Here is a 27,177-nt window from a genome sequence, read left to right as displayed (position 1 = left end):
TCAGGAAGGGCATTGCCAGGAAAGGCAATGCCTCCCTGCTCAGGCTTATCTACTTCCAGCTACCTGTTTTGGTGGCAGGTACTGAAAGGGCAACCTCTCCCCAGAGGGCCCGATGCCGGAGTGCGCCCATCTGGACAGCAGCCACGTGGGCTCTGGTGGCAGTCCTGGGAGCCAGTCCCTGCAGGGGGGTCCTGAGAGAGGCTGAGCCAATGGGGACCTGGGGAGCCGGACTGGGGCTCCCAGTGCACAGCAACCAAGTTGATGCCCTGGTCTTTGGTGGACGGAATGTGCTGGTTCCCTGAGGCACTATGGATCATGGTGTTCCCAGGGTGCATTCTTCCATCATCAGAATCTGGGGAGAGAACTCAAGGTATGCAGGTAAGCATGAAAATCTGGCCAGCTTTCCTCCTCTCTGCTCTCTTTCACCTGCCCAAGGCTACCTGGCAGGATTTTCTGAATCACATCTAGGGTTGTCTTCTGGCCCACGCTTCTCATCTGGCTGAGGTACTTTGCTCATTGCCTTGACCATTCTTCCTGTTGTTCCATGAGAAACCACATTGCTGTGGTCCCTTCACATCATCCTTTCTTGTTCCTTTATCTGCTTTGGGCATAATTTCTTCCAGCCAGCACTTAAGTCATGCTGACAGAACCTGGGATCCATCTCCTGTACAGAGTCTTCTGCATGGATAGATTCAAATACTGCTGACTGTTGGTGTAAAGTATCTATATTTTGCTCCTGGCTCCTTGACTTTATAGGAGCCCATGAAAAAAAATGAGAGAAATGAAGAAAAGAATGATCCCAGTCCCTATCACAGCCTATTCCAAGTATCCCATCATCAACCCCCAAATCAAAAAAATTCTTCCAAACCTGGGGCAGGGCTGTTTGGGTTGTAACGTGTCAGCAAGGACTGGCGAGTGACATTGTATCCCATAGTGTCCTGCATGCTGGGGACCTCTGCAAAGAGACATACACAAAATGGGTGCAGTTAGTCCAGCACTGTGCTCTAATAATTGCAAATACATCCAGCAGTCAGCAGGAGACAACAGCTGATGAAAATGTTCCTGTTTCTCTTGTGCAATAGCTGCTGAGCAGCAATTGGATTCGATTGGATTGTCAGGACAAGCGACCTACAACGGGCAGGCAAAAGTCAGTGTTGCAGCTCTGACATGGGGAATAGACACAGACAAGAAGCAAAATGTTCTGAAAAGTTGTGACTCCTTTAGAGCCAGTCCACAGAGGGATGAAAGTTGGCTATACTTTTTGCTACTGAGCCTACCCAAGTTATCATCCTTCTGGACTGGGATGTCTGGGATCTGTCTGCAGCACACACACACTGGATCATAGAACACTGGATTCAAAACAGACACACACCAATGTTGTTCCCAAGCCTGCTGCATACATTTCAAACAGCACAGGTACTGGGACTCTGAAGATGCTTTGTGCACATAACCTTGGCAAAATCACAGGATGGAGATAGGCAGGCAAAAAGCTGAGAACGTGAGCTGGTGTGCAGAGCTGTGAGTTTCTACTCCTCAGCAAAAGCATGTTGGGAAAAGCTGGGTGTGCAGCAATACCACTCACGCTGTGGCAGGTAGCAGGGCTGTGTGTTGCAGCTGCCCAGGGTGGCTGGTTTCTGTGGCTGGATGGCTCTGCATGTCTCAGCACTGTAGACTTTGGAGTCACCGTCAGCACAGATGACCTGGCGTGTCCGGATGCCTGAATCGCAGCTCTTGGAACACTTGGGCACAGAGACAAGGCACTGAGCAGGCAGCAAAGGCTGAATGCAGAAACCCCACCGATCAGAAGTGGGGAACAGCTGCATGATTAGCTGCAGGCTGAGCACAGCTTCCTCCACCAAGACAAAGCAAATAATATTTCAGCTGGAATCATCTGAACAATTAGAAAACCATACTTTAAACCATTTTACCAGATGTTCCACCCAGCCCTGAAGCATTAGGCTCTGTGCCACACTCCGCCTGTAACATCCAGATGAGCTGCTGTTACCCACAGTGGTGTCAGGGAGCAGGAGAGAATCATTTCAGCCTGAAGGCAGAAAGGCACCTCAATTCTCTGGGGATCCACCAGCTGTGGGTGGGTCAGTTTGCATTCAAGAACAACAAATTAGAACTGGAAAGCAAATGAGGGGCTTTCTTGTAAGCAGCTAACTGGAGTTTGCCTTACTGGAAGCTGTGGATAAGAGGGACCAGAGGCTCAGAGGAGGGGATAGGATGAGGTGCATGTGCAACCCATATGGCTCATGGCAAGTTCTATAAATATTTGGAGAGTATTTCCCTCTAATTCAGAGAGTCAGATAGGAGACCTTCTGATATCAGAAAGTCGGGGGAAAGATCAGATTAAGATATGAAACTTCTTTAGCTGTAACTAAAACTTGGCCCACATCTCATGAAGAAGCATGTGTAACATGTTTTAGCCCAGAACAAGCTGGTCTGACTAGCACAGAAGTGAAAAAGTGTGTTTGGAAGTCACCTGATGCATTTGATATACCCATATCTCTACCCCCTGACACTTTTCCCAGGTTGAGGACAGTCTGGCTTCCACCACAAGGACAAGATTAAAGTATATTTTTTAAAACTATTCAGATAAACTGTGCTTCAGATAGATTAAAGCATATCACCAAGTGCAATGACCAGTTCTGAAGCCTACATCCCTGAGCCAAACTTGGGCTAAGAGCTGTTCTGCTGATCACAGTGATGGAGCAAAGAATTGAGAATAAGCAGCAAGAGTGGATTGTTTCAGCTTATTGGCTGCATTTTGCCACTGTCACTGAAACGATAATCTCCCCTCAGAAGGATTTATTTTTGTAGCAGCTGCACACAAAGCGGGCATCAGATTAACTGGAGCATTACTAGTGCCAGTTACAACACAACTGTGAGCCAAGAGGCTGGTAATGAAGCAGTCCTTGCTCCCAGCCTCAGTCTATGTGCAGACTGCACAGATCAAAGCTTGTTTGTGAGGAGCACAGCAATACAATCACTAACTCTGGAGCCATGACAGCGAGGTGCTCACCAGACCCCAGTCTCCAACGTGCCAGCCGATTTCATGGATGCAGTTCTCCTTAAGGCAGGGCTGGGTGGCCGATGGCTTTGGCTCCATTAGACAAGCGAAGTCCTGAGCCTGGGAGCCCTGCCGTGTCCTGCAGGTGACAGTCCGGGTCTGCACTCCTTCCCCACAGCTGGCTGAGCACTGCAGAAAGGGACCCAACAATTACAAACAAGCACCTGGTTTCCTCTTGCAGGCTGGGCTCCCTATCATTAGAGCAGAACACCATTTTGAGACTGCCTGGAACAACCAGCTATCATTAAAATAATTTTCTGGGGTGGGATTTAGCAGAGTAGCTGTTTATGCTACAGAGTAGAAAATAAAGCATGGGAGCATGGGATAGGGTCTGGAAGATCTGGAGCTCACTGGATGATTTTGGCCTATTCACATACTTACTCCTGATGTCTCCCCAAAGGAGATGTGGAGGATGAATTTTGAAAAATATCAGAAAAATGCCAGGCACTGCAAAATACATTGAGAACAAGACATGGTAGAAAATATCTGTAAACTCATATTATTTACATGTGATTAAAATCAATGCAGGGTGAAGAATTTTAGGGAAAGTAAAAGGTTAGGTTCTTATATTGCTCATGTCTTTTGTTTGAAGACTTGTGCTCTATTTTTACAGCGTGGAGCTGTGACAACTTCTATACCAGTAACTAGTTTGTGACATTTTCAACACCCTCTTAAATTCACAGTGGTGTTTCCTGGAATCCAACCTACTTCTACATGAATTACCAAGGTGTCTTACAGAGAGCATTAACTTGGGGACAGTCTGAATCACTTCAGATGAGCTTCCCAGCTGAGCTTCAGCCATTCATTTACCAGAGTAACCTTTTAACTCAGAGTACACAAAACACAGTTGCTTCTGAGAACACTGGAATGAATTACTCAGACATCAGTTTGTAAGAACGTGCCCCTTGGTGCCTTCCCCAAACAGCACTCTTACTCCACAACCCCAAAGTTCACACCTCACATCCCACAAGGTGGGGGGAAAGAGGGGGTGGAAGGACTTTCCAGTCTGGGTGATCATGCCTCAAAGTTGCATTTTGTGCTGTTGCACAACTCAGGCTAAGTGCAACCACTAGATTGCAAATCAAGTGTGGCAAGCATGCGTGCACTTCTTCTAATAGAGGAAAAGTCACTTGTACTTTAGGGACTGAGTAGACATTCTCTTTACTTTCTAAGCCCTTGGAATGTAAGATGCCTTCTAAAAGCTGTCTGGCTGAACTGAGTGTGTACAGTTTGAGCTGTTTCCACTCCTGCAGACATAAATGCACACAAGCATCAAAAATGCACCACATGGCTGTGTTTGGAGAAGCCCTGTGCAGACATACAGCAAACAGCAGGTCACCAGTATTTCAAGAGTTTTGCTGTCCTGGCTGGTGATGCAAGGTAGCAAAAACCATGGAAATAACTAGCACAGGCAGAAGCCATGAGCTCCTGTTTCGCGGAGGAGGGCATGCTACTGCCTGTCCTCAGCGGATGGACAGAGGCTCTCCTGCCAGCGCTCCGACTTCACCAGGCCTGGCTCAGAAACCAAGCCAGTGCCAGGTGGGGGCGGGGGGCCTGATAAAAACACAGATGTGGAGAAAGGATTGGCAGACCAGGGAAGAGGGGACGTGCAATGAGAAGAGCAGAGGTGCAGGGACATGCGCAGCTTTGAGGAACAGGGGTATGTTCATAGGAGGGCATCGGAGGGCTGCAGGGAGAAGTTCTACCCCTCTGCACACCACCTATCCAGGGACACGTGCTTTTTGTAGTCCCAGAAGAGGAGCCTGGCTCTTTCTCCCTAAGCTTTGGCAGCTGTTCCTCCTGGAGGTGCCAGGAGGGCATTGGCTGCCCGGGGGCACTGACCTGGGACCAGGGCCCCGTGCTCCAGGTGGCACACTGCCGGAGGTTGCAGGGCTGGCTGCGGCGCGGCTGCTGGGCGAAGGCCATGCACTCGGTGTCATCCACCACCCCCTGCGGGCTCTGCCCGTCAAACGCCACGCAGTACACCGAGCGGCTCTGGGTGCCCCTGCCACAGGTGGCTGAGCAGGGGCCCCACTCCCCCGTTTTCCATCTGCAAGTCACAGAATCAAGCACAAAAAAAAAAAAAAAAGTAAGCCAAACTGCTTGGAGGCACAGAGGCACAGAGGAGTTGGTGCCACATCCCTGTAGAAATCAAACAGAGATTATGTCCCTTTGCAGAATAGAACCAGAGGCGAGTTCCCATTTGACCAAGCGTGCCCAGCTTAATTGGCAATGCAGAGCATTAGTCCTACTCCAGAGACATATCTCCAGCTAAAAAACACTTGTTTTTCTGGAAATGCAAAGCCTCTCCAGAAGGGGAAGATCCCTTTCCATGGCTTTTGGTCTCCTGATGTCTGTAAAAATGTCATGACTGGAACAGAACATTAAAAAAAAAAAAAAAAAAAAAAAAGGAAAGAAAAGGCTCAAAGAGAACAATCCATATCTACAAAAAACAAAAAACCAAAAAAACCCAAAAAAACAAAAAAACCAAAACTACCACAAGAGCCTAATCCACACATTACACTCCAGATATTATCAGAAACAGTAAAACAAAGCCAAGTCCTCACTCTGCCCGCAAACTATGCCAGGCACTCTCAGAAGTGCTTAACTTTTCACTGTCGGCCAGCAGAAAGCTGGTTTATTCCTCCCATCAGTCAAATTCTCTAACTGCAGCACAAAAAGCCCACCAAAATGTAAATAGATTTTTCCTGTCTTTTGTTGCTGAAGCTGCTGCAGAAATGATACACCCTTGCTAACTAGGGGAATGTATCCACAAAACAATCTGTCTAGATACTAAAATCTCTGCCCATGGCCACCCCAGCTTCTCAGAACTAGCTGGGTAGCTCAAACCACACCTTGCATGGCCTGGCTTCAGGGACAAGATGATGTTTCATCCCCAAATCCAGCATGCAGTGTAGTCCAAAGGCACTGGTTGTGGAGAGGCAGCATCATGGTGATCTGCTTGCCATCTGCTATGTCCCCTTATGGCCAGGTAAGGCCCAGCCAGGGAATGAAAGCAGTTCAAGTTTTCTCCCCCAGCATTCCAGCTACTTCCTGAGCCCGGCTCTTGCCACTCCTTAACCAGGTTTCAGCCAGCCAATTCACGATAACATCCTAACAGAATTCCACAGTAGACTTTGCCATGGTCAGCTCCTAAAAACATCCTTCTTTGTTGCTAAAGATGCACATGTCAACCGCAAACTGAATGGCCTTCACTATAAAATCTTTCCTTTGGAAAGGGAACAAATACATTCAGTAGAAGCCATTTACAATGGTGTGGTTGCAGGATATAATTATAACAAATTATTCATCAAGTTTTTTGGAAAGGCTGTGTCAACCAGATGGGATAACTTAGAGCTTCTTTAAACTGCGGAACAAGACTTCTCTGACCCTTGGTTCATTTCCTTTGTAAGATAAGGTCAGCCATAAGGCTGGGACCCTCATCAGAGGGCAAAAATTGCCAGTCCTAAACTATTAGCAGCTTGCTGGGGGACAATTGTTTTGCTTTTGATACTTTTAACTTCTCATATCTTAGTGTACATTAGTGTATCTCTCACATCTTACATGCTCTTTTATGCCTGCTATAGGGCCCATCCAAAAAGAAGAGCTTTTAAGAAACTCCAAGTCTTTCTCTATGCCATGCTGGCCAATGTTATAATTGCCCAAACAATCATGCTCTCTTTTCTTTTATGTTCTTTTCTTTATCTTGTTAAATTAAATTTAAAAAAATCTTCCAGAACTTTACCCTGATTCCAGAGAAAACATGAGAATAAGCAGTCAAAAGCTATGAAGAAATTGTCCCTTTCTCAGTCTCTAAGAATCAAGTTACCAGAGGCACGTGCAGCCACCTAAGCAAAGCTGCCAGCCAGCACCCTCCACCACCATTTTCACTGGCAAGCATCAAAAGCAAAGCAACACCCACTTCTACCACATGTGCCAAAGAGGAAAGCCCCTATGATTTCAGCGAACTAGGTGGAGAGCAGAAGAGAGCAGCTGCCTTCCTGTAACTTCCTTCTGCTTGTTACCTCTTCATCTGAGAGCTCCGTGCACCGCTGTGACTCCAGGCTTGCGGCAGGTAGATGTAAGAAGTCCTTTATATACAGAACAAAGGTTTTAAAGAACTTAAAACAAGTAGCTACAAGCTAACACGTATTCAGAAATGTTCCCAGGTGCCCTCTCACACACAAGTGCTCTCAGAGGCCTCCAATGGTACACAGACACACACAGCTAATGCTTATGTTACAGCCCTGGGTGCCCATAAGAGCCAAGTGAAGCCAGCTGTAAGGAACAAGGTGGAAATGGCTGGGTGAAGGGGTTTGAAAATGCTGGAGAATGAAAAGACTCCAGGATTCGTCCCTTTCTAAAGGAACACACTGGGAATGCAGAAATGACATAAAATGACACCAACTCAGACCTTCTACTCTGTAGGCTCCAGCTCAAGAGAAGAAAAATGCGAGAATCTGTTTCATATCTCCTACATGGGCTAGGCAACTGTCTTCCACAATGCTATTTTGGAAGGCAAATTTAATTGGTCTATAAAATGAACACGGAATGTATTAAGCCCTTTCCTTGTGCGCACAGAAATCTCCTCACTCATCACTGTGTTATCATCCCAATCTTTTATCTTTGGTTTTCTCTTAGAAGTGAAGCACCTCCTTGGAGAGAGCCATGCTGGAGGGCAGACGTGAGAGCGTCACTTTTTTCTCAGTTCCAATAGCACTTCAGGAAGAAGTCAGACCCCAGAAGAAGGAAAGAAATCGCACCGTTTTGTCTGGGGACAAGGCTGATGGCCACACGTCCGGTTGTTGTCTGGTTGTGGCTTATTCCTGCACATATAGTCCGGATAAATTTCATTGTCTATGGTACAAAACACCAAGCGGGACTGGAAACCTGGGGGACAAACAAGAGAGTATCTGATCAACACAAGCCACCCAGCACTAAGTTTGGTAGCAGAAGCAATACACTGGGTTGGCAAGACAAGTTTCTTGTCTGTCAAGAAGTTGTGTAGAATCCACACCTGTCCCAACCATTCCAGAAAAGAGACAGGGGCAGGTCTCTGTCTCTCACTGCATGGACAAATGATGCCTTCCCACAGTATAGGAGTCTGCTGGAAGAGCAAGGGAGACAGTACAGTTCTGTGTAGCTGAGGGGAACTTTCCTGTTATATTATGGATCGAGACTCACGAGGCGAGTGCCCTACCTGTAAGTTGCTCATGAAGGAGCCCTGCAAGATGTGTGTAGTGTACAGCAGACCTGGGGGTCTCCTGTTAGACTAAAAAGGTCAGTCTTGTGAGGACTGGATATGGGAGTAAAACTTACAACTCTTCATGCTTCCTACAGGTTATGAGTGCCCAGCCAACTTTAGCACCTACTGTCACAATATGGCAAAAGTTGCCAAAATAGCCATTAGGATGGAAGATCAGAAGAGGCTGATAAGAACTCTATATACAAATCAGTTGGTGAGGGTTTTTTTGTTTGAGTGATTGAAGTTTTTTGGTTTGTTTTTCTTTTAAGCTTAAAATCCATAATGTTGCTCATGGAGGAATCTGTAAACTGAATATGATGGGACACCCTAGGAGATCTGACAGTCCTCTTGGAGAGGGGGAATCATCCAGGCTGTGGCAGAGGAGAATGATGTGATTCACTAATGTAGGCCAGGTCTCTCTGGAGAGGACTTCTCAAGTGGTTGAAAAGACTATGAAGACCTGAAGCAAATCAAAACAAAGGCCATCTATGAAGATTCTTAACAGGTCCTAGAAATAAGTCTGAGGGCTAAGAAATGGAAAATAAGAACAAGGCATAGGCCACATGGCATGGGCCAATCCTGTTGTGACTCCATGCACAACCCTCCCTTGACAAAACTTGAGCAACACCCTGTGGATCCCTGCTCTGCCTTCCAGCAGGAGACTGCTGGGAAGCTGCTGCAGAGGGCAGCACACTGTCACACTGCCTGCAGGTGGATATAAACCCCACACCAGCCACCAGGGATTCGTTACCTTCCCCTTACCTCCTCCACATTCGGAGCTGCACTCACTCCAGGAACTGTAGCTCCAGCTGTAACCCGAGGCCTGTCCTTGCAGGGGCAGGTAATACTCATACTGTACCCCGGTGTTTGGCTCCTGACTGATGAGCTGCAGAAGCATGGGAGGAAATCAAGGAAATTACACTTTTCATCTTCACAGCATTTCCTCACCATGTCTGAGGGTTCCAGCTGACTTGTACCCCTCCTATTCAAGAAGCACTAATTCTCTGCACTGGATTTTCTTCTTGCCTTCTATCTTGTTCTGGAGAGGAAGACTTACTTTTCAGAGAAGGGTGCATTCATCCCTCTTGGCTTTAGAAGATCCAGCTGCACCTTTCACAGCAAGTACAGCCTGCCCTACAGCACAGCATAACAAGCAGTGTCCTGGAGCCTGTCCCTGTCCCAACACCATTTGGTGCTGACTCTTATCTCCCCTAAAGTCAGTGCCCAAAGGAATAGGCAGGAAACCAACATTGCTTATTTCTGGGCAATAGGACCAGAGCAGCAATAAATGCTATTTCTGTGGGCTAGCTTGTAAGATTCCTGGGGTTCCCATCTCGTCTTCAGTTTTTCCCAGCGTACTCCCACCATGCAAAGCAAGAGCAGAGTGTCAGCAGGGGAAGGCACAGCTTCTCACCTCAATGACGAGGGGTTCTGTGGTGGGACCCCGGGCATGGAGGAGCTCTGGGGCCACATCACCCTCAGAGTTGCGGTCATAGTGCAGCACCGTGCTGGCCACCTGCAGCGCCCGGCTGAAGTCAATGGTCCAGTGCCCGTTCAGGTAATACTCCCCTCGCACATTCTTGACAGCTGGACAAACCCACATGCCAGAGAAAGGATCACAAGGTTGCTCCTGTTTCCACTCAATACTGTGTCACAAGCAAATGAGACTGACCGCCCATCCTCCATAAGTGCTGTCCTCCCTGTATGGCTTTTTTAGCAGAAGCTGCTAAATCATGTTCAAACAGTAGTTCTTGCCAGCTTTGCTGCAGATCAAGATCTTTTGCTGCACAGCCAAATGCCTCCAGCATATTCCTGCCCTGCCTCTGCATTCCCTACTGTTAGTTGCTGGAGCACAGCCGATGCCAGCCTCTGTCCTTCTTACCACTAAGATGTGGGATTCACACTCCACTGACTTTACACCACTATCTAGTTCATTAGATACTATGATAGATAAAAACACAGATGTGTTTTTATATCTATAGTATATTATAGTACTATTAGATACTAGTACTATAGTAGTACTCTATTCAGAAAGCAAGATATGTTCTGAATCCAGTTTTCTACAAAGGAAAATGTGACCAGACTAATTTGTCCTAAGCACTCAGTGATAGAACACTCAGAAAGCAGAAGAGTATCTGCTTTATCCACTGGAATTTCCTCAGCCCTGTCTAGACATCTAGGCAAGGCCTTTTCTCCCTCCTTTTTCCCCTCTGCAGAATGACCAGAGTTGGAGGCTGTACAAATGCTCCAAAGAAATCTATGGAGAAAAGATGCCCACTCCAAACTTCTAGATGGCAGGAGTAGGTAGGGTTTGCATTCACCAAACAGAGCTCACAGCCAAATTTGGCTAGATCAGCTAGATTCCTTGTAAGTTACAGGCATGAAGTCTCAATGTGAACAGCAAGATCTCCATAGGACAAAATATGAAGTAAATGTGGAGCCCAGAGTTGTGCATCACTCACATTTCAAGGATACTCAATATTCTGATATTCAGTTTTTCACTCTGACATATCAAGCCCTCAAGGTAAACCCATACCTCAAAACCAGGTTTTAGCATAATGGCTGAAATCCAAATGGACTGATACAGAGATTCTGACATCAATCATACCTAGGAAGTTCCTGCTGGGCTTAACCTCCTTAATTTGGATGCTTGTAGCTCCCACAGGGATAATAAAGATTTGATTGTAACCTGAAAAAAAAAGGATTATTCAATATCTGACTGTGGGTGCCATACAGCTACTCCCCTGTGCCAAAGATGTTCATGGCTTCATTTGTGCCTGAACAACTAGATGAGATTTTGATGGTGACATGAAGCATTTCCATCATCTCTTTAACTGCATACTGAATAACCTCACCCTACATTATCCACAGATCAGTCCATGCGTAAAAAATTCCAATGACACCTCAGAAAAGTCCATTTGCTATATTTTGAAGTCCTTGGGATTTCAGCAAGAATCATACTGGAGAGATGTGACCACAAGTGCAGATGACATCTTGGAATTTTTCAAAATTGGCCAAATGCAGAAGATGCAGTCCCATTTCTAGCCCTGCATATGTCCTGGTGGGGCTATCAAAACACTGGACAGCCTTACAAGGCAGTGTGTGGTGATGTTATTGTGGTGCATTTATAGCACCTGCTGGAGAGGCAGTGGGGAAAGCCATCAGCATCATGGCAAGTACTCCAGTGTGGATACAGATTAACAAAGTGATTCCCAGGATAAGGCCAAGAGTATCTTTTCTGATGTTAAGGCCACGCACTGTACAGATATTTCAAGTGAACATCCAAGTATGCCCATAACAATCATGGGAGCAAGTGTCCCCACTAGCCCTTGTAGCAGTTTATTTTTGGTTTAACTCTTTCCTTCTCACCTGCCCAGACTACCTAGGATCATCTGTACCTTTGGGGAGGCTGGCCACATCAAAAGTGCCCTTCACACCATAGCAGGTGCTGCCATCTCCTCCACACTTCAGGCACTTGTCCTCCTTCTTGGCTGATTCCAGCATATTATCACAGCCAACGGCCTGTCAGAGCACAGGAGCATTAGTAGGAATAAACTGCGATGACAGAAAGGGAAAAAAAGGTCAAATGCTGGACAGATCTATTGAGAAAGCCTGAATCTAGGGAGCCCGGAAAGTCAGGATAGGGCAGAGAAAACAACAAAGCTGTTATCTACTATTTCACAGCCAGAGCCAGATGAATGCTATCCAGATGCTCCTCAGCACATTGAAACTGAGTGATTCACCTTTTCTGATGCTATGATGAAAGGTCAAGTAGAACAAAGGGAGACAACAGAAAGACTGACAGACCCAATGATGAATGAAGGAAGTACTGAGATGACTAACCTGACAAACTCCCTCTACGCAGATATCTCGCTTGCCAGGTTCACAGGTAGTCCCATCTACCACTGCTTCCTTGTGCCTGTAGTAGAAGTTTTCTCCCTTGGGAATACAGTTTAACTCACACTTATTAGGTGCTGGCAGAAGAAGAAAAAGAAACATTATATAATAGCTTGATACTGGACCAGGAGCCCAGTTCTAGATTACAGGAGCAGAAACAGAGGGGTCTACTGATACTAAGTGGCAGATATTGAATTAATTTCTCGGTCACAAACTGCTGGAGGCTGGAAAAATACTCTAGTAAAATCTTACTGTACACAAATATTTCCTTAGAGGACATTGGTCTAAGTGGATATTTGGTTATTCCTTAGTAGGATCGCTCTTATACTCCCTTGGAGTACAGGGCTTTCTAGAATGAGAACAAGTGCTGATACAGAACTGTTATTTTAACAAGCAACAAAAAACCCTTTTAAATCTATCTTAAAATCCCTCATAATTAAAATCCCTCATAATTTGTTAACCAACTGTGAATGATACCATATCAAAGCTCAGAGCAAGGACCCCTGGTTCCCACACTTGCCCTCTGAGCTGCTTTGTCAAGAAAGCATGGTCTGATGAAAGAGATGTTGTATTTTCTGAAGCACTCGTTAATTACATACATTTGTTGCCCTTGTGCCCTGCTAATTTTCTTTTGACCGTATTGGAAAATACAGCAGAACTTCTGCTCCCCTAATACTTTGGAACTTCGGTGCAAGCAGTTCCAGATTTCCTTGAGCAATGTTTCTGAAGGAATAATAAAGATTTGGCTGTTACAAGAAACAAGTACATATTGCTGCAATGCTGTCTCTTGGCCCATACATCCAGTGTCTTCAGGACAGCAATGCTTTGCTGCTGGCAAAAGGATTTTTTTCCATGCCAACTCCTGCCCTCCACTCCAACTAAAGAGTACCCTGCAAGAATACTACAGTAAAAATCATTACAGTCACTTCAAAACATATTGTTGATAGGTAGTGATGAAGTGTAACCCCACATGTTTATCATTACCTCCATAATATGGAAGCCACTTATATTTCTTGCCTTGGAATTCTGTCCCATCAAACTCTGCACACTGCTCTGCCCGGAAATCCCGGGAACCTTCTGGGCAGTTCTGTTTGGAAGAGAAAGTATTTGTATTGGAGTATTATAAAAAAGGAGGAAAATAAAGTGTACAATAAAAATGCTCCTTCAAACTGGGGCATAATTTCAACATACTTTTGAATGGATACTGTTAATGAACTGCATCCAGTACTAACATCAGAGAAACAGGAACTAATAATCACATCTTATTTCTGAATAAGAATGATGTTTGTCTGGGGAAAAGCAGCAACAGGAAAGAAAAACTAAAACCATACCTGAACATTACATGACTGATAGCTTCGTGTTGGTCCAACACAACTGGAAGGACCTTCTGTCCTGGAACACAGGAAAAATACATGGAGCTCTCTGAAGAATACACATGCAAAAAATCATCTCATAGCAGACATTACAAATCACCTTCACACCAAGCATATCACCCTCACAGAGTTCCCTGAAACAGCAAAATAACTAATATGCACTTCTTCACCATTAAAGCAGGCTGGCATTTTCTAGTGGCATTTTATGCTATGGTTTGTGTTCTGGCATGAATGAGACACACATCATGAAAAACTGCAGTACAGCTCTTCAGGGTCACGTTTCAACTAAATAATGGAAGCTGAGATTTTAGTCCATCATCCACCAGCAAACAGTCCAGTTGTTCATACAAGAAAGAGATACATGTTATGTGCAGCACGAAGATAGTGGCCAATTCAGAATATCTTTGTGCATCATTTATCTTGATTTTTTGTGCTCAATAGGTCCCTTATTAGGGAGAGTGAAACATGCCTATGGAAAGTGTGCAATACCCTTAGTCCAGTCGAATGACCCCAGCTGAGGATTATGGAGAGTAACAATTATGAAGGAAATTGATCTAAAAAACCAATCAATGCCTAACACTTCAGTGTTCCTAAAATGGAGAGACAGGCCTTCAGGGATTCTGGGAGGTATAAACCACAATGGGCAGCCTTCAAAAGAGACCTTTCTTTATTCTCTGTGGGAAGCAGGAGCTTCATAACTCTGGCTTCTTCTATTACAAAACCTCCTCTCATTTCTCTAAACAGAGAGAGGCTGTTTTTTTCAGGACATTTTTGAGAGTCTGGCTTTTTTTCCCTCCTTTGCTTTGTTTTCATCCACAACAAGATCTCTACAGTCCATCATTCCCAACAGGTGCAGTACCAGTCATCATCCTCATTAGGATGCAGCTGACCCAGCTGCAAATGAGGTGGCACAGTGCTAACACTGCTTGAGCCAAATTCACTCTTCCATTTCTTCTGGGGCAATTTACCATCCTGGGAATCATAAACCTGAGGAAACCTCAGTGCTGTCACCAGCTCTCAGGAGAGAAACCAACTGCTCTGGCCTGTTCTCCGTCTCCCTTAGGGTTTACCACACACACCTGATTGAGCAGCTGCTACCATGCCAATCCCCTGATTGCACAGCCTCAGATCTCACAGAGAAACTGCTGTGGTCTATCAAAGGAGCCAAAGCAAGCACATGTTGAAGAGGGCACTACACAAAACAGCAGTGACAACACTGAAACTGTGGTTCATCTCAAAGTGGCCTCATTCCCCTGGGATCAAACACTAAGACTTTTTTTTCTGGATGTACATTGGAACATAACTGCAGGATCTCAGTAGCATTACAACACATTTAAAGAAAAGAAATTAAAAAAAAAAAGGGGTTAGCCCTCACCTTTGGGAATAGCAGTGCCGCTGCCGAAAGCTGACTCCACCGCCACAGCTCCGACTGCACTTGCTCCATTCACCCCAGCTCCCCCAGACATCAAGCTGCCTTTTCATCCGGCGGCCCTGGGAATAAAAAAATCCCACAGACATAGCAAAAAGACATGGCAACAAAAGAAAATGAAGCAGAAATCCTATGTGTTCCCTTGCAAAAAAAGGCTGTCTTGCTGTGCTGTATTCCTAACATGAAAAGTGGCACACAGTAGTACATCAGAAAGATCAGGTCTCTAGTATCCAGGAGTATTAGCTTGCTGAAGCCATATAGCACATCCAGCTTCATAATCCCTCTTCTACTGTTTGTCTATTCATAGAATTTCTGCACTTTTGAATAACGATCTAAGAGAAGATAACATCTTCCTCTCAGCAAGGCAGCAAAGGCAAATCATTACTTCAGGGACTCTGAGCACTGTCACTCCACACTAGATCAATACAGCCACTTAAACCCAAATCCTTGCCTCTAAGCCCAATACTTAAGAGAAGGAAAGGAAGCAGAAAGAAATACCCCAGAACACACTTTTTACTGCAACAGAATTCCATAACTGGAGCTTCATTCCCCTTACCCAACTGTGTCCAATGACAGTGTCAAGGTCTGGGCCATCATTAGCAAAACTCTTATTAATTTCGTATTTAGAAAGTTGGATTACTGACATTAAGAGAAATAACTTGATAATATAGACAGAAATTTACAAGTGTGATGGAACCAACCAAAATACTTTGTCTTGGAAATGTATAAAATACCATATTTTCAGGAAAAAAAGGCCTTCTGCAAGCTGATGGGATGCACATACAGCAGGACATGTGTGGTTAGTGGGAAGAATGGCAATACCTTAAGGAAAAAAGTAATATTTGCAAGATGCAGTAGGATTAATTCTGCTTGGAAAAAGAAGGTAAGTGCAGGGTACCTGGTGAGTGACACTGTAAAACCAGGGTTTGCAGGGCAGCTGCAAACTGAAGAGAAGTTTATGTATACAATTGTACCACTGAGAAGGTAGTGCCGGTCATTTGGGCACTGAGATATTTGCTGTAGTGAAGAGCGGGCAGGCAGAGAAAAAAAAGGTAAAAAATTATTGTGATGTGATCTAACTCGCCTCCACACACAAACATCCAAACCTCTGCTAGAAATAGGAGCTAGTCTAATAAATCATCCAGGGAGTCCAACTCAGGCAAGCTGCATGGGTTAATCCTCCCTTGTCATTTAGACAGGCTATATAATTTTTCACACACAAACACACACACACACACGCGCACTCTGCCTTACTGTATGTCCAAGTTAGTCTTGTTTCTTTACTTCACCCTTTTTAAAGAAAATAATTTCCTGCTGCTGGCAGAGCGACAGTCAGAAATATTAGCCAATCATATCTATGCATTTACTACGGAATTACCCACAACTGTCTAGCTGTAGAGTCACTCCAAATTACTATCGGTATTTCTCTAATGAGAAACCCTTTCTTCCTAGCTCAGCTACTTACTTTTCTTCACGCAGTTTTTCTAATACCTCTGGTTCAGACTAACTCTGTTTGTCTTCATCCTGCTCGTTCAGTGGCACTGCCCAGGTTACAGCCACTTCCACATACCTCCTCTTGGCCAAGTCAACATCTCCCTGATCCTGTGCCAAACCCTTCTCCCGCTCTTTCACTCCAGATATTCAGGTCACTGTTTGTCTTCTGCATTCTCATTTCCCTTTCTGGGCATAATCCCAACAATAGTGTTTTAGCTTTCAGCAAGGCTTTTTCAGCAATCTTATTTTCCCAAGTTTTTCTTTCAGACACCTAATTCCTCCCCCTGTAATCCCTCCTCCCTCACCCTCAAAAGAATAAAATACGCTACCACTCTTTCTCAGCAGTCTTATTCCTCTGTATCAACTGACTGATTTAGGTGCAGTATTAGCTCACCCTGGAAACAAGGGACCTTTCAGTCAGCATAAGGGAGAAGGAAATGTGTAGATAAAAATCCAAAGGAAGAGCATTTGAAAGTCAGATTACTGGAAGGCAATTAGGATAGAAAGCCCTTCCTTGACACACACACACCACCCTGATAAATATTCCAATATCCCTCCTACAGAACTAGCATTATTTATTCCTTTTATAGAGAGTAAAATCTGCAGGGACCCTTTGTTGTAAGGTTTATGCATCCACAGAGTTCAGGAACAGTCATTTTTCTCAGTATCACTCCACTTATGTACACCCCAAAAGGAGCATCAGACAAAAGAATCCTCCCAAAGCTGTACAGTGTCAGAGAAAGATTTTAATAGGGGCCCAACTCCCATATTTGGAAATTTGTGTACAGTCCTCATTACTTCAGTAACTGCACATGTGTAGGCAGACAAAGATAAAGCTGCATGTTTATAATAAATAATAAATATATTATTACATAACCTGATAACAGGACATTTTTAGATGCTGTCAGCCTGTTTCTGCTCCAAAAGCCTCTTTCTGCTCTTTTCAGACTCTGGAATGCTTTTATCTCATGTCAGCCAGGACAACTAAATTCCATTCCCTCATGGATTTCAGAATGAAAAATCGACAATCTTCATCACTGTTACAAATTCATTCAGTTCTGTTCTTCTCTTGCTTCAGCCTGACATTCATACAAGAATGTAGTTTCTTTATCTGCATAAAGTATATATTTTAGTGTTTCAAGAGAAGTGAGAAAATGCACACAACCATCTTTCCTGACCTCTAAAAACTCCCCAAAAAGTAGACAGTTAGTAGTGCCCAACTGCTCTGTCCAGTTTTATCACCAGTTGAGACACCAGCAATGCATCCTTTCTGGGAATATTGATATTGCCCATGACCTGGCACTGTGGACTCTCAGGGCTCATTCACATACAGGCAGCAGTGGCATACAAGTTTAGAAGGCCAGGGATTTCATCTTTATGAACACTGCATTGCTTTCATCAGTTCCTAGACAGATGAACTGCTGATGTAGTTGCAGCATCTGCTGTTACCAGGCCAACTGTATCTGATATCATCAGCAAGTAAAGAGCTATGCCTCTGAGTCATTAGACCTCCAGACCTCATCTGCAAAGACAATTCCAGTATGCATCACAGGCAAACAAAAGAATTCTGGAAAAGTGTCCTAGATAGCTTATTATGTACCATGTAATGTTTATTTTTGTGTATGACACATGCACTGGAAGAGAAGCTATGAATGGGACTTGATTCAGAAAATGCTCACACCATGTAGGAGCACTTTAAAAGGGGTCCTTGAAAGACTTTCCAGTCAGTTTGATGAGATGGATAGAAAACTATGCATGGGAAGAGGGCTGTGCTTCCCAGACAAATGCATTGCAGGCATGCAGTGATCCACAAAGTTCATATCACCAACTGTGGAGAAGTGATTCAGAGGGAACAATTTTCTAGTGCCTTGTTGCAACTCAAATACCAGCAAGTAATCAAAGAAAACATCAATTTACTATACAATCCCAAGTGAGCAGTGAAGTTCTGCAGTCACAAATCCAAACAACCTACATCCCAGGTAAGTTCTTACCCCTTGCTCCTTGGGCACCTTTCAGGAGTCAGAGATGGTCACCCTGATTTATTTTGTGATGTTTGTTTGGTGCTGCTTTTCCAGACTGACGAGCAGGAACAAAACATCCTGTTGCAGCACCCCAACAGTTGCTGTTACTGATAACCGCACTATGCCCAGAAGGTTGCATGGCTTTGGCCTATTGAGATGCAACTGAAGCATTGTTTTGGACACTGAAACGTCCTTAATGTGATTTCTGGGGCTGTTTCACTTGCTTACTAAGTTCCATTGGAATCAGGCACAAATCTCAGCGCCGACAGGGAGAAGGTGGTGAGAAATAGAGGCTGACCACAAAGCCCTGTCCAGCTGTTGCCTACTGAAAACAAATATTGCTCACAATGATAAAATGAGTAACCTGGCGTCACACTTATGTAGTGTTTCCATGGCATAAAACTACAGTCAAAATCAGACTCTTTCTCTTTAACCTTTCTTAGTATTTTTGAAATAACACTGGTCATTTTATTTGATAAATATCTACTTTCTGGTGTTTATAGTATCTGAAGTATGGTTAATGTTTATTTTGACACACCCTGAACTGTAGCATCATTTAGGAAACATGATGTAGGAGAGAAGGGTGAAAGCCAAATACCTAACAAAAGAAAACTATCACCGCTATCACTTCTGTAATGGTTTCATTGCCAAAGTCTTGGCAAGTAAGAAGTCTCCAGTGAAAAAATGAGGCTTTGTTAACATTGAATAATAAGTGCTTAGGGAGAAGTTAATTGATCAGAGAAAAGTTTGTAACAGAAAGGGAAAAAGAAAGAAAAGTGTCAAGGTGCCCCAGAGATTGGCTGCTCACTGTGGGCCAGTAGTGGGACACTCTCCCAGGACAGCACAGCGGGCCAGGGAGCAGCCCCAGCCCTGGGAATTGGGCATCTCCACCTGAAACTAGGCTGGGAGTTGGGACTGCAGGTGAGCCTGACTCATCAGGGTCCATGGCAGGCCAGGCAGAGTTGTGCAGATCCTCACTGGGGCAGGAGCCAGCAGTCCCAGGAGCCTGCAAGGGTATCCTGGGCAGTGGGCTGGGTGTGGAGAGTCCAGCCAGGGCCCGTAAAGCCCAGTAGTGCCCTCAGAGCCCTAACAAAATAACCCCCATGGACTGTGTCCTTAGACCATGTGCTCTTTGGTATATGAACCATTTCCTTCTTCTTTCTATATCCAGAGGAATTACCCAGTACTACAATGATGACCACCAATAATATATTTTCACATAGCTAAGCTCTGCATGACATGTAGTATCCAACCCTCAAACTTAATTGAAAGGGAGCTGAAAACATTCAGTATATGTTACATGTTTATAATTTAGATATCTGCTGCTATGCCAATATGCATTTTCAAGATGGCTCCATCTGCAACCAGCTAGGATATTAGCCAAAAAATGTTACCAAAAATGAGCTAATTAATCCAAACCACATCAGCAAAGCATTTTTTTAATAATTCTGTCTTAACCATTGATCTTGGCTCAGACACAGCAGGCTTGCGAAGAGCTTTGAAGGTGAATAATGCCAAGTACCATTTCTATGAATAATGAATAAGTAATCAAAGAATTGTATTTGAGTAAAACTAGAAACAAGAGTGAAAGTGAACAAGATGGTGACAGCAGGAAGCAAAATACAAAGTGATGCAGAAGAAGTGAGTATCTTATTAAGATGAGCTGTTCTACGAAGATGAGGGAAAAAACCCAGGCGTTGTTAGCTTTAATGGCTTGTGGTTTACACTCACTGTGTACATCTCCTTTCATTCCACTCTCAGCCTAGCCATGGCTCGTTAGCATATGCCCTCCAGCAAACAGTAAAATCCAGCAGTTCCCCAACACTTCATTTTCTCAAAACACTTCAGATTCTCCCTACATCACTGAACCCTCTCCCTCGTGGTCCCCGGCTCTTTTCCATGTTCCCTGTTCAACTCTCCCACACCCCTCACTGTGCTACCTCTCTTTGGGCTGCCCCACCCTACAGCTAGCTCCTTCCACACTCACTGATTTTCTGTCAGCTGGGGAGGACCTGGTGCATGCCTGGTGCGCTGCCCAGCCAGAGACGTGCTGCCCCATGGGGAGTGGGCAGAGCAGGTACCAGCTGCTTTTCAGAAATGGAAAGGCTTCCAGAAACTCTGGGTGGCCTGGATATGAGAAGGGAATTTAAAAAGACACAGCCATTGCATAGAAGTCAAATTAATTCTTGGAATCCTTATGGAGGAAATGGAGCGCATTCAGAAAACTCTACAAAGAGGATGATTGTGAGTAAAACTTTATGACCCCAAACTTATTTGGAAAGGTGGACAAATCACACAGTATGAGGTCACTAGAAGTTGTTTATCCAAGGGGCCTAACAGGAACTCAAGGTTGAAATGGATAAACTGTTACATGCTAGCGGACAACCCTCTCAGCTAAATCCACTTCAACATGTGATTATTGGAAAGTGGAAAATCTGACACCAGTTTACAAAATGATCCCAGGGGAACCCATGGAACTGTACATTCACGGAGCATAAAACTGATGTCAGCTGATAAATTAATAGAAATTATAACAAAGAACAGAGCTAGCAGGCACCTGCATAAATACAGGATGTTTGGGAAAAAGTCAATAGGACTTTTAAAGGCAAATTCTTCTAAGAATATTGCAGTTCTTCAATTCACAAACACGTCAACAAAGGTAACCTGCTAGATGCACTCAGATTTAGCACAACACTTCCAAAAAATCCTTCACCTAAAGCTCTGAAGGAAGTTAAGCAGTCAGAAGGACAATTCTTCAATGGATGATGAGCAGATGGTCCAAAGACAAAAGCAGGAATAAAATCTCCACCCACTGCAAGAACTGACATTAGCAGCAGTATTCCATAAGGAACCAGAATGCCTCAGCACATTTATGAGCTATGCCAAAACCACAGAAATAATGAAAGCAGATGATAAGGGTAATACAGGGTAATAAAGGACAACAGAAAACCAGGGACTTACTGCAAAGAACCACGGGAAAGCATTATAGTATTAGTGATTTATCACTAAAACGACAGTGGAGATTTAATGTAGGCAACTTAAGTGACACAGGGGAAACACAAATCCTGTCCCAAATTGCTATTTTTTATTAATTATTAATTAATATTAATAAATCATTACATTGTAGCTGATATTTAGCTCTCAAGAGCAGGATCTTGATATTATGGCTTCAAGGAGGCATTGACCAAATTCAGGGAAGAGAGACAGAGATATCTCAAGCTCAAAGGGTTCATAAACTGGAAGTGTATTGGGGGAAATTGTATTTGCCTACCTTTTAATGGTTTTTTTCTAGACACATGTTTGTGACGTTGCTGTAGACAGGTTATAGGCCAAAACAAACTAGTTCTACCTGGTAAAATTGTTCTTGTTCATGTTTTCTCCCTTTCCCTCCATATGAATAACAGTAAAATCTCTTCTTTCTCTGCACTCACAGTAATTTTTACTGTTTCTGTATGACCTTAACTTTTATGTCCTTGTGCACCTTCTGCCCTTTGTTAAAGCTGGGTAAGGCATCTAAAAGTTTATTCAACAGATTAGCACCTTAAACAATAACAATGTTGAGTTATTCAGAATAAATTAAAAACCAGCATTTCAACCTAGAAATGCAGATCCATATAAAGAAACTGTTCAGAGGAAACATATGACCTGGACAGATGCAGTATGTCTGGGAAACTGACATACTGAACTTAAGTGGTGGCCAAGCAAAATTTCTCCTTTCATTCAGCATGGCTTCAAGAGGAACTACTGATCGCATGCAGGAGGTAGAGTCTAATGCTACAGAGAAATGTCAGCCTTCACAGTCTCAGGGTATTTCAGTGATATCCCTTCCCAAAAAAATCACCAATATCTCCAAATTGGAGATAGGCAGGTGAACAGATGAACTGAATAGAATAAATTCAATTTCTGGTTCTTTTAACATACAGTATGATTTTTTTTATTAGTTTTGTGACAGCAGGCACACATTTAAGCAAATTTGGCTGCAAGGGAAACTAAAAAACTCGGCTTGATTTCTGGTCTCTCATCCCTGATCTTCAAAGGTGGCCTAGAAAGCAAAACACTTACTCCAAGTGATAATTGCCTCTTTTTTCCCCCACTCTCTTTTCCTTTACACCTAACAACCATGCAATATCTTCCTTTGTTAATACTTCCACTCTAATCTGTAGGTCATCTTTTACCTTAGATGACCAAATCACTATTAAAGTACAACTTCAAGTCAGGCAAACTGTTTACAAGCTTTACAAGATTTACTTCAGAAATATCCTGCTTCTCACTCAGAAAGGAGCAGGAATCCCAGTCCGTAATTGCTGCATTCTTTTTCTGATAATATCACATCGGCTTACCATAAAGTAACCTCTCCCAGCAAAACTAAACCACATGGCTAATACTTCTAAGACCAAAGAAAAGAGAATAATGAACTAACCAAAAATCCATTCTCTTTATATCAAGTGATAACTAACTCTAGCTTTGAAGCAGAAGACAGCAATTACTGCTTTGCAGATAACATCCTTAGAACCAAAGGCACTACCAGAATTCGATTATTTAATTGCCATGTTAGACTTCTCATAAGATGTGCCACAATAGGCCTGATGACTTGACCCTATTAGCTCTTTCAGAAATGCTTTCTACAAAGCACTTGAGTAACAGATGTTGACAGTTCTTAACAGAAGTATCTTTCATTTCTTGTAACAGTGCTCAGAAGAGCATTTACTTACTGAAAATGCAGAAGGTGACGTTGTTGCTAGCATGAGCAGAAGGAACAGGTTCTTCATCTCTGCCTGTGGGAATAGAAAAATTACTCAAGATTGCTTGCTTCTTTGCTGTTTGGTGGAAAAGCTACAATACCATGAAGTAAAAATGGAGGTGGAAGTAAAATTAAGAGGAAAGAAGAAAAGCAGTTTTACCACAAAACTCCCTGGAGAGATGAAGGCATCTGCAAAGATTGAAAACACCCTGCACATAAAGCCAAGATATAATTACTGAGAGTGCCTAATTCCCTGAACTTTCCTCTGGTATTATGAGAACAGCATCCCCAGGCACAGTGGAAGGTGCATGCTGTTGCATGTCTGCCCTCCCACCCCTTTACGTATACACCTGATAAAATACTTGAGGATTGCAATGACTTCAACCAACGCAAGGTAAAAAATTCCACAGTTAACATTTCTGTACCCTCCATTCATCTTGTGCAGTTGTGCTTGTTTAAAATCCAATAATTCATCATGGACAGCTATAGCTAGATTCCACCATGAGCAGTTACATCCCCTCTGCAGAACTAGAAAGGAGATCAGATCATGTAGGCTGGTATGGCAGCATACAACAGTTCCTAAATTTGGACACTTGGGACCACAAAACTTTTTTGGTTGTTGCTACTTCCCTGTTGGTACTTAATCCTTCCTCTTTTGAGTTGCAGTGACAACAACCACCACTCACCAGAGCTGTGACAGGGACCTTCAGCCTCTACAGACTGGTTCTTTCTCATCACTGCTTTCTCATGACCTTGAGACCAGTTAAGTCCAGGGAAAAAAAAAAAAAAAAAAAAAAAAAAAAAAAAAAAAAAAAAAAAGAGAGACTAGATACTCCTACCACAGTTTTACCTAGTTTGGGCTTCTTTCTAACTTGGAAAAGGAAAGGTAAAAGGAGAAATTTTCCTTTCACAGTACACAAAAGTATCAAGGAAGAAATGGTTATTTAATCCACCCTTGTAACAATATCTGTATTAATATTAAAACTTCATATATAGCTCCTTTAGCCTGGACAATTAAATTCAGATAAAATACAGCATGTGTATCACTATTAACAATGGTAACATTGATAAAAAATCATTGTTGCATGAGAATATGACATCAGAACCAAGAAATACCCAAAATGAAATTTAGTTGATCAGGTATTTGAGTATTTCAGGTTACTTTATGATGGGCAACCATTTTTCTTATAGTCTTAGGCCTCAAAGAAGAGATTCCATAACAATTCTCCAAGTCCGTATATACCATGGATTTTACAACTGCCAGCATTCACCATGCTGAGAATAAAAAGCTTGTTCCTTAATACTTTATCTTTCAGATGTAAAAGCTACCAAAAAAAATCAGTTGCACCTGTCTGTGCACAAAATAGTAATGATCAGGGAAAATGGAATTGGGAAAACAAACACTGGTAAACTTCTCTCCCTAAACACTGAGCGCCAGCCATAAGATTCATAAGAAAATGAAGATTTAGGAGTTTTTTAATATGAAAAGGCTAGAATTAATTTTGGTTTAGTCATTCTTAGGAAACTGAGGGAAGACTGTGTATCCTCCATCACCCACAGGTACTACTACTACTCTTCCTATTCAAATAAAGGAGGAAACAACCTGGGGATACATTCCAGAAGATGCAAAGGATGCTCTCTGTGCTGTAGAGGCCAATGACCAGGCCAGGCTGGATCTCTGTCACAAATGTACCAAGCATCCTAACCTTTCGCAGAGGAAACACAGGCAAGAAGACACCCTTTGGCTACAAGATCTGTGTACACAAGCAGCAAAGTTCTCCTGAATGCCCACAGCACTAGGAAAAGGCACTGTGAAAGCACCATCTTCCTTGAATGGTGCAGCCATCAGAGGTAAATATTTGAGATCAGCTCCTATTCCTACTACCAGGAGGGAAAAAAAAATTACGTTTTCCCCAGCAGTCCTCTCTCACATATTCCATTTCCAGCCACCTCTCAGGTCCACAGATATGGCCTTGAAAACCAAATCCTTATTCTGGTGCTAATGAACTGCTCAGCTCTTTCTACCATCTGAGCCTAGAGGCAGACAGGGAGCTGGGACCCAACCACATGAGGCTCCTGGATAGAGGCTAGAGGAGCAGGTTACCAGGGCTAGCAGTGCACCCATCTCCAGGTAGTTAGAATCTTGGATGTTTTCAGCCAGGCAGCAGAAAAATATTCTCTGAGGGGACAAGCAGAGTCAGAACTCAATGTATGGGGCAACCCTGTGCACCAAAGCAGCAAGAGGTTACAGCTCTGATGCTTGTTTGTACTTTTGTGCCATTGCACTTGCATGGAAATTGCTATGATACGTCCCAAATTTAGCATTAAAATATTTAGACCATCCAGAGCTATTAAATTGGTCAAGAGATTCCCGGAAGGATTGGCAGAAGGAAGAACAGGACCATCTGTATCCTGTGAAATTCCCCACTGGAAAAAAGATCCTGTATTTGATTACTGAGCATCAACAAACTTGTTATTTTAAAAGCTTCCTCAGATGAAGGATTCAGCATTGATTCCTTTCACCTTAGTTTCATCCACAATAGATGGGATTGAAGAATCTGTCTGAAACCTTAAAGAAAGGGCCAAGTTCTGCTTGCAGATTTCAAGGCCCTTTAAGTCCTCGTAGGACCTGGGGTACAGCAGCATATGTTTATTCTGCTTGCTCGCCATTCTTCTCACTGCAGGCTGGGTGTGCGGGGGAGGAATGAAAAGGACAGTGTTTTGCAGTTCTTTCACTTGTAACAACAGCAGCTGCTGCTCCCTGAGCCTCCTGCCCTTCTCCGGTTTTCTTCAACTCTCCCCAGCTCCCTTTTCCCACTGTGTGCTAGAACAGCATCTCCACCCCTCCTCCACCCAGAAACAGCAGCAGAGCCTGAGGGGAAATGGTGACTTTATGCTCAAGCTATGGAACAGCTGCTGGAAAGCTCACAAGGAGGAATTCCTGCCATAGTGCTAAAATATGAAGTTATCTCAGGGAGAGGGTTTATGAGTTCACAACAAGAAAGGAACAAGCAGAATCTTTAACCAGAAATAAACGTGTGCCCAGCTGAAACCTCTGCCCACACACCAGAAGAGATTCAAATTGTCTAGGCAGTCACATCTGGCATTAAGTGCTCAGGTGAGATGAATAAAAGGCTTGAAGTGGGGAGTGGTTCCAGCCATCTGTGAGCTTGGTTAAAAAGAATCAGCTTCAGAGTTGAGCTCTAGACTGTTTTCTCAAGGAGATGCTAACCCAAGGTTCTCCAAACACTGGGGGAAATTCAAACTGGGACCTAACTTTAACAGTTCAGAACCTTCTATTCCAAAACAGGAGGGTGAGAGAACCACAGAGGAGATAACTGGAATTTCCTAACTGAACAGAACACAAGAACACCATCACCACTGGAAACTGGGATAAGCACCCTTATTTCACTGAACTGAACCCACTTAGGAAAGAAGCTTCTGCCTTTACAAACAGAAGTTTTACAAAAGACAGATGCGCAGACTTGGAGACTTCTCTATAGTGGAGCTAGCAGTGAGCTGCTGTAAAAATATTTTATTTAGTTTGAAACTTATCTAGGGCCAGGCAGGCTTAGCAAGATCAGTCAAATCTTCATGAAGACCTGGAGTATGTTTTAGAATCAAGGACAGTTTTAATGACTCTTATATTTACTTTATGTGTGTAAATCCTGCCTTCCAATGTACAAATAAAATTGCTTACTTAAACTTGGCCACTTTTTCAAACAACCTCTTAACATCCATGTTCTTGGGGAAACATATATACATTGCCTGTGTATAGATGAAAAAATATGTGTATATATAAAAAAATAACTTTGAATCAGTTGTCTAATTTCAGGGTCTCAAAAGAAATAAAATTACATTTTGAGGGAAAAGATACTGGACCAGGATGAAGAGATGTGTT

The 27,177-nt window shown here is 43.5% G+C and overlaps 1 protein-coding gene across 17 annotated transcripts in view; it reads right to left on the bottom strand.

Moving 5' to 3' along the window:
• The window catches only part of PAPLN (papilin, proteoglycan like sulfated glycoprotein), a 54,546-nt gene that overhangs the window by 15,787 nt on the left and 11,582 nt on the right, over window positions 1-27,177 (bottom strand). For 11 of the 17 annotated variants that reach the window (XR_012580826.1, XM_074542936.1, XM_074542920.1 and 8 more), the window contains 16 exons: window positions 23,248-23,310; window positions 14,967-15,082; window positions 13,550-13,610; window positions 13,203-13,305; window positions 12,165-12,295; window positions 11,720-11,843; window positions 10,930-11,010; window positions 9,736-9,908; window positions 9,084-9,207; window positions 7,840-7,966; window positions 7,102-7,167; window positions 4,919-5,126; window positions 3,029-3,205; window positions 1,583-1,739; window positions 869-955; window positions 64-364 (listed from right to left, as the gene is read on the bottom strand). Coding sequence is in view for 16 of the 17 variants with exons in the window: in XM_074542936.1 (XP_074399037.1) it covers window positions 64-364; window positions 869-955; window positions 1,583-1,739; window positions 3,029-3,205; window positions 4,919-5,126; window positions 7,102-7,167; window positions 7,840-7,966; window positions 9,084-9,207; window positions 9,736-9,908; window positions 10,930-11,010; window positions 11,720-11,843; window positions 12,165-12,295; window positions 13,203-13,305; window positions 13,550-13,610; window positions 14,967-15,082; window positions 23,248-23,310 (2,099 nt within the window). In the remaining variant the exon portion in view is untranslated. The remainder of the gene's footprint in view (window positions 1-63; window positions 365-868; window positions 956-1,582; window positions 1,740-3,028; window positions 3,206-4,918; window positions 5,127-7,101; window positions 7,168-7,839; window positions 7,967-9,083; window positions 9,208-9,735; window positions 9,909-10,929; window positions 11,011-11,719; window positions 11,844-12,164; window positions 12,296-13,202; window positions 13,306-13,549; window positions 13,611-14,966; window positions 15,083-23,247; window positions 23,311-27,177) is intronic. The other 6 variants (XM_074542933.1, XM_074542931.1, XM_074542932.1 and 3 more) reach the window with 3 other exon arrangements.

This window comes from Zonotrichia albicollis, chromosome 6, assembly GCF_047830755.1.
Source record: "Zonotrichia albicollis isolate bZonAlb1 chromosome 6, bZonAlb1.hap1, whole genome shotgun sequence".
Lineage (NCBI taxonomy): Eukaryota > Metazoa > Chordata > Aves > Passeriformes > Passerellidae > Zonotrichia > Zonotrichia albicollis.
The sequence above is the reverse complement of the archived record's forward strand: the minus strand, read 5'-3'. Positions and strand labels throughout refer to the sequence as shown.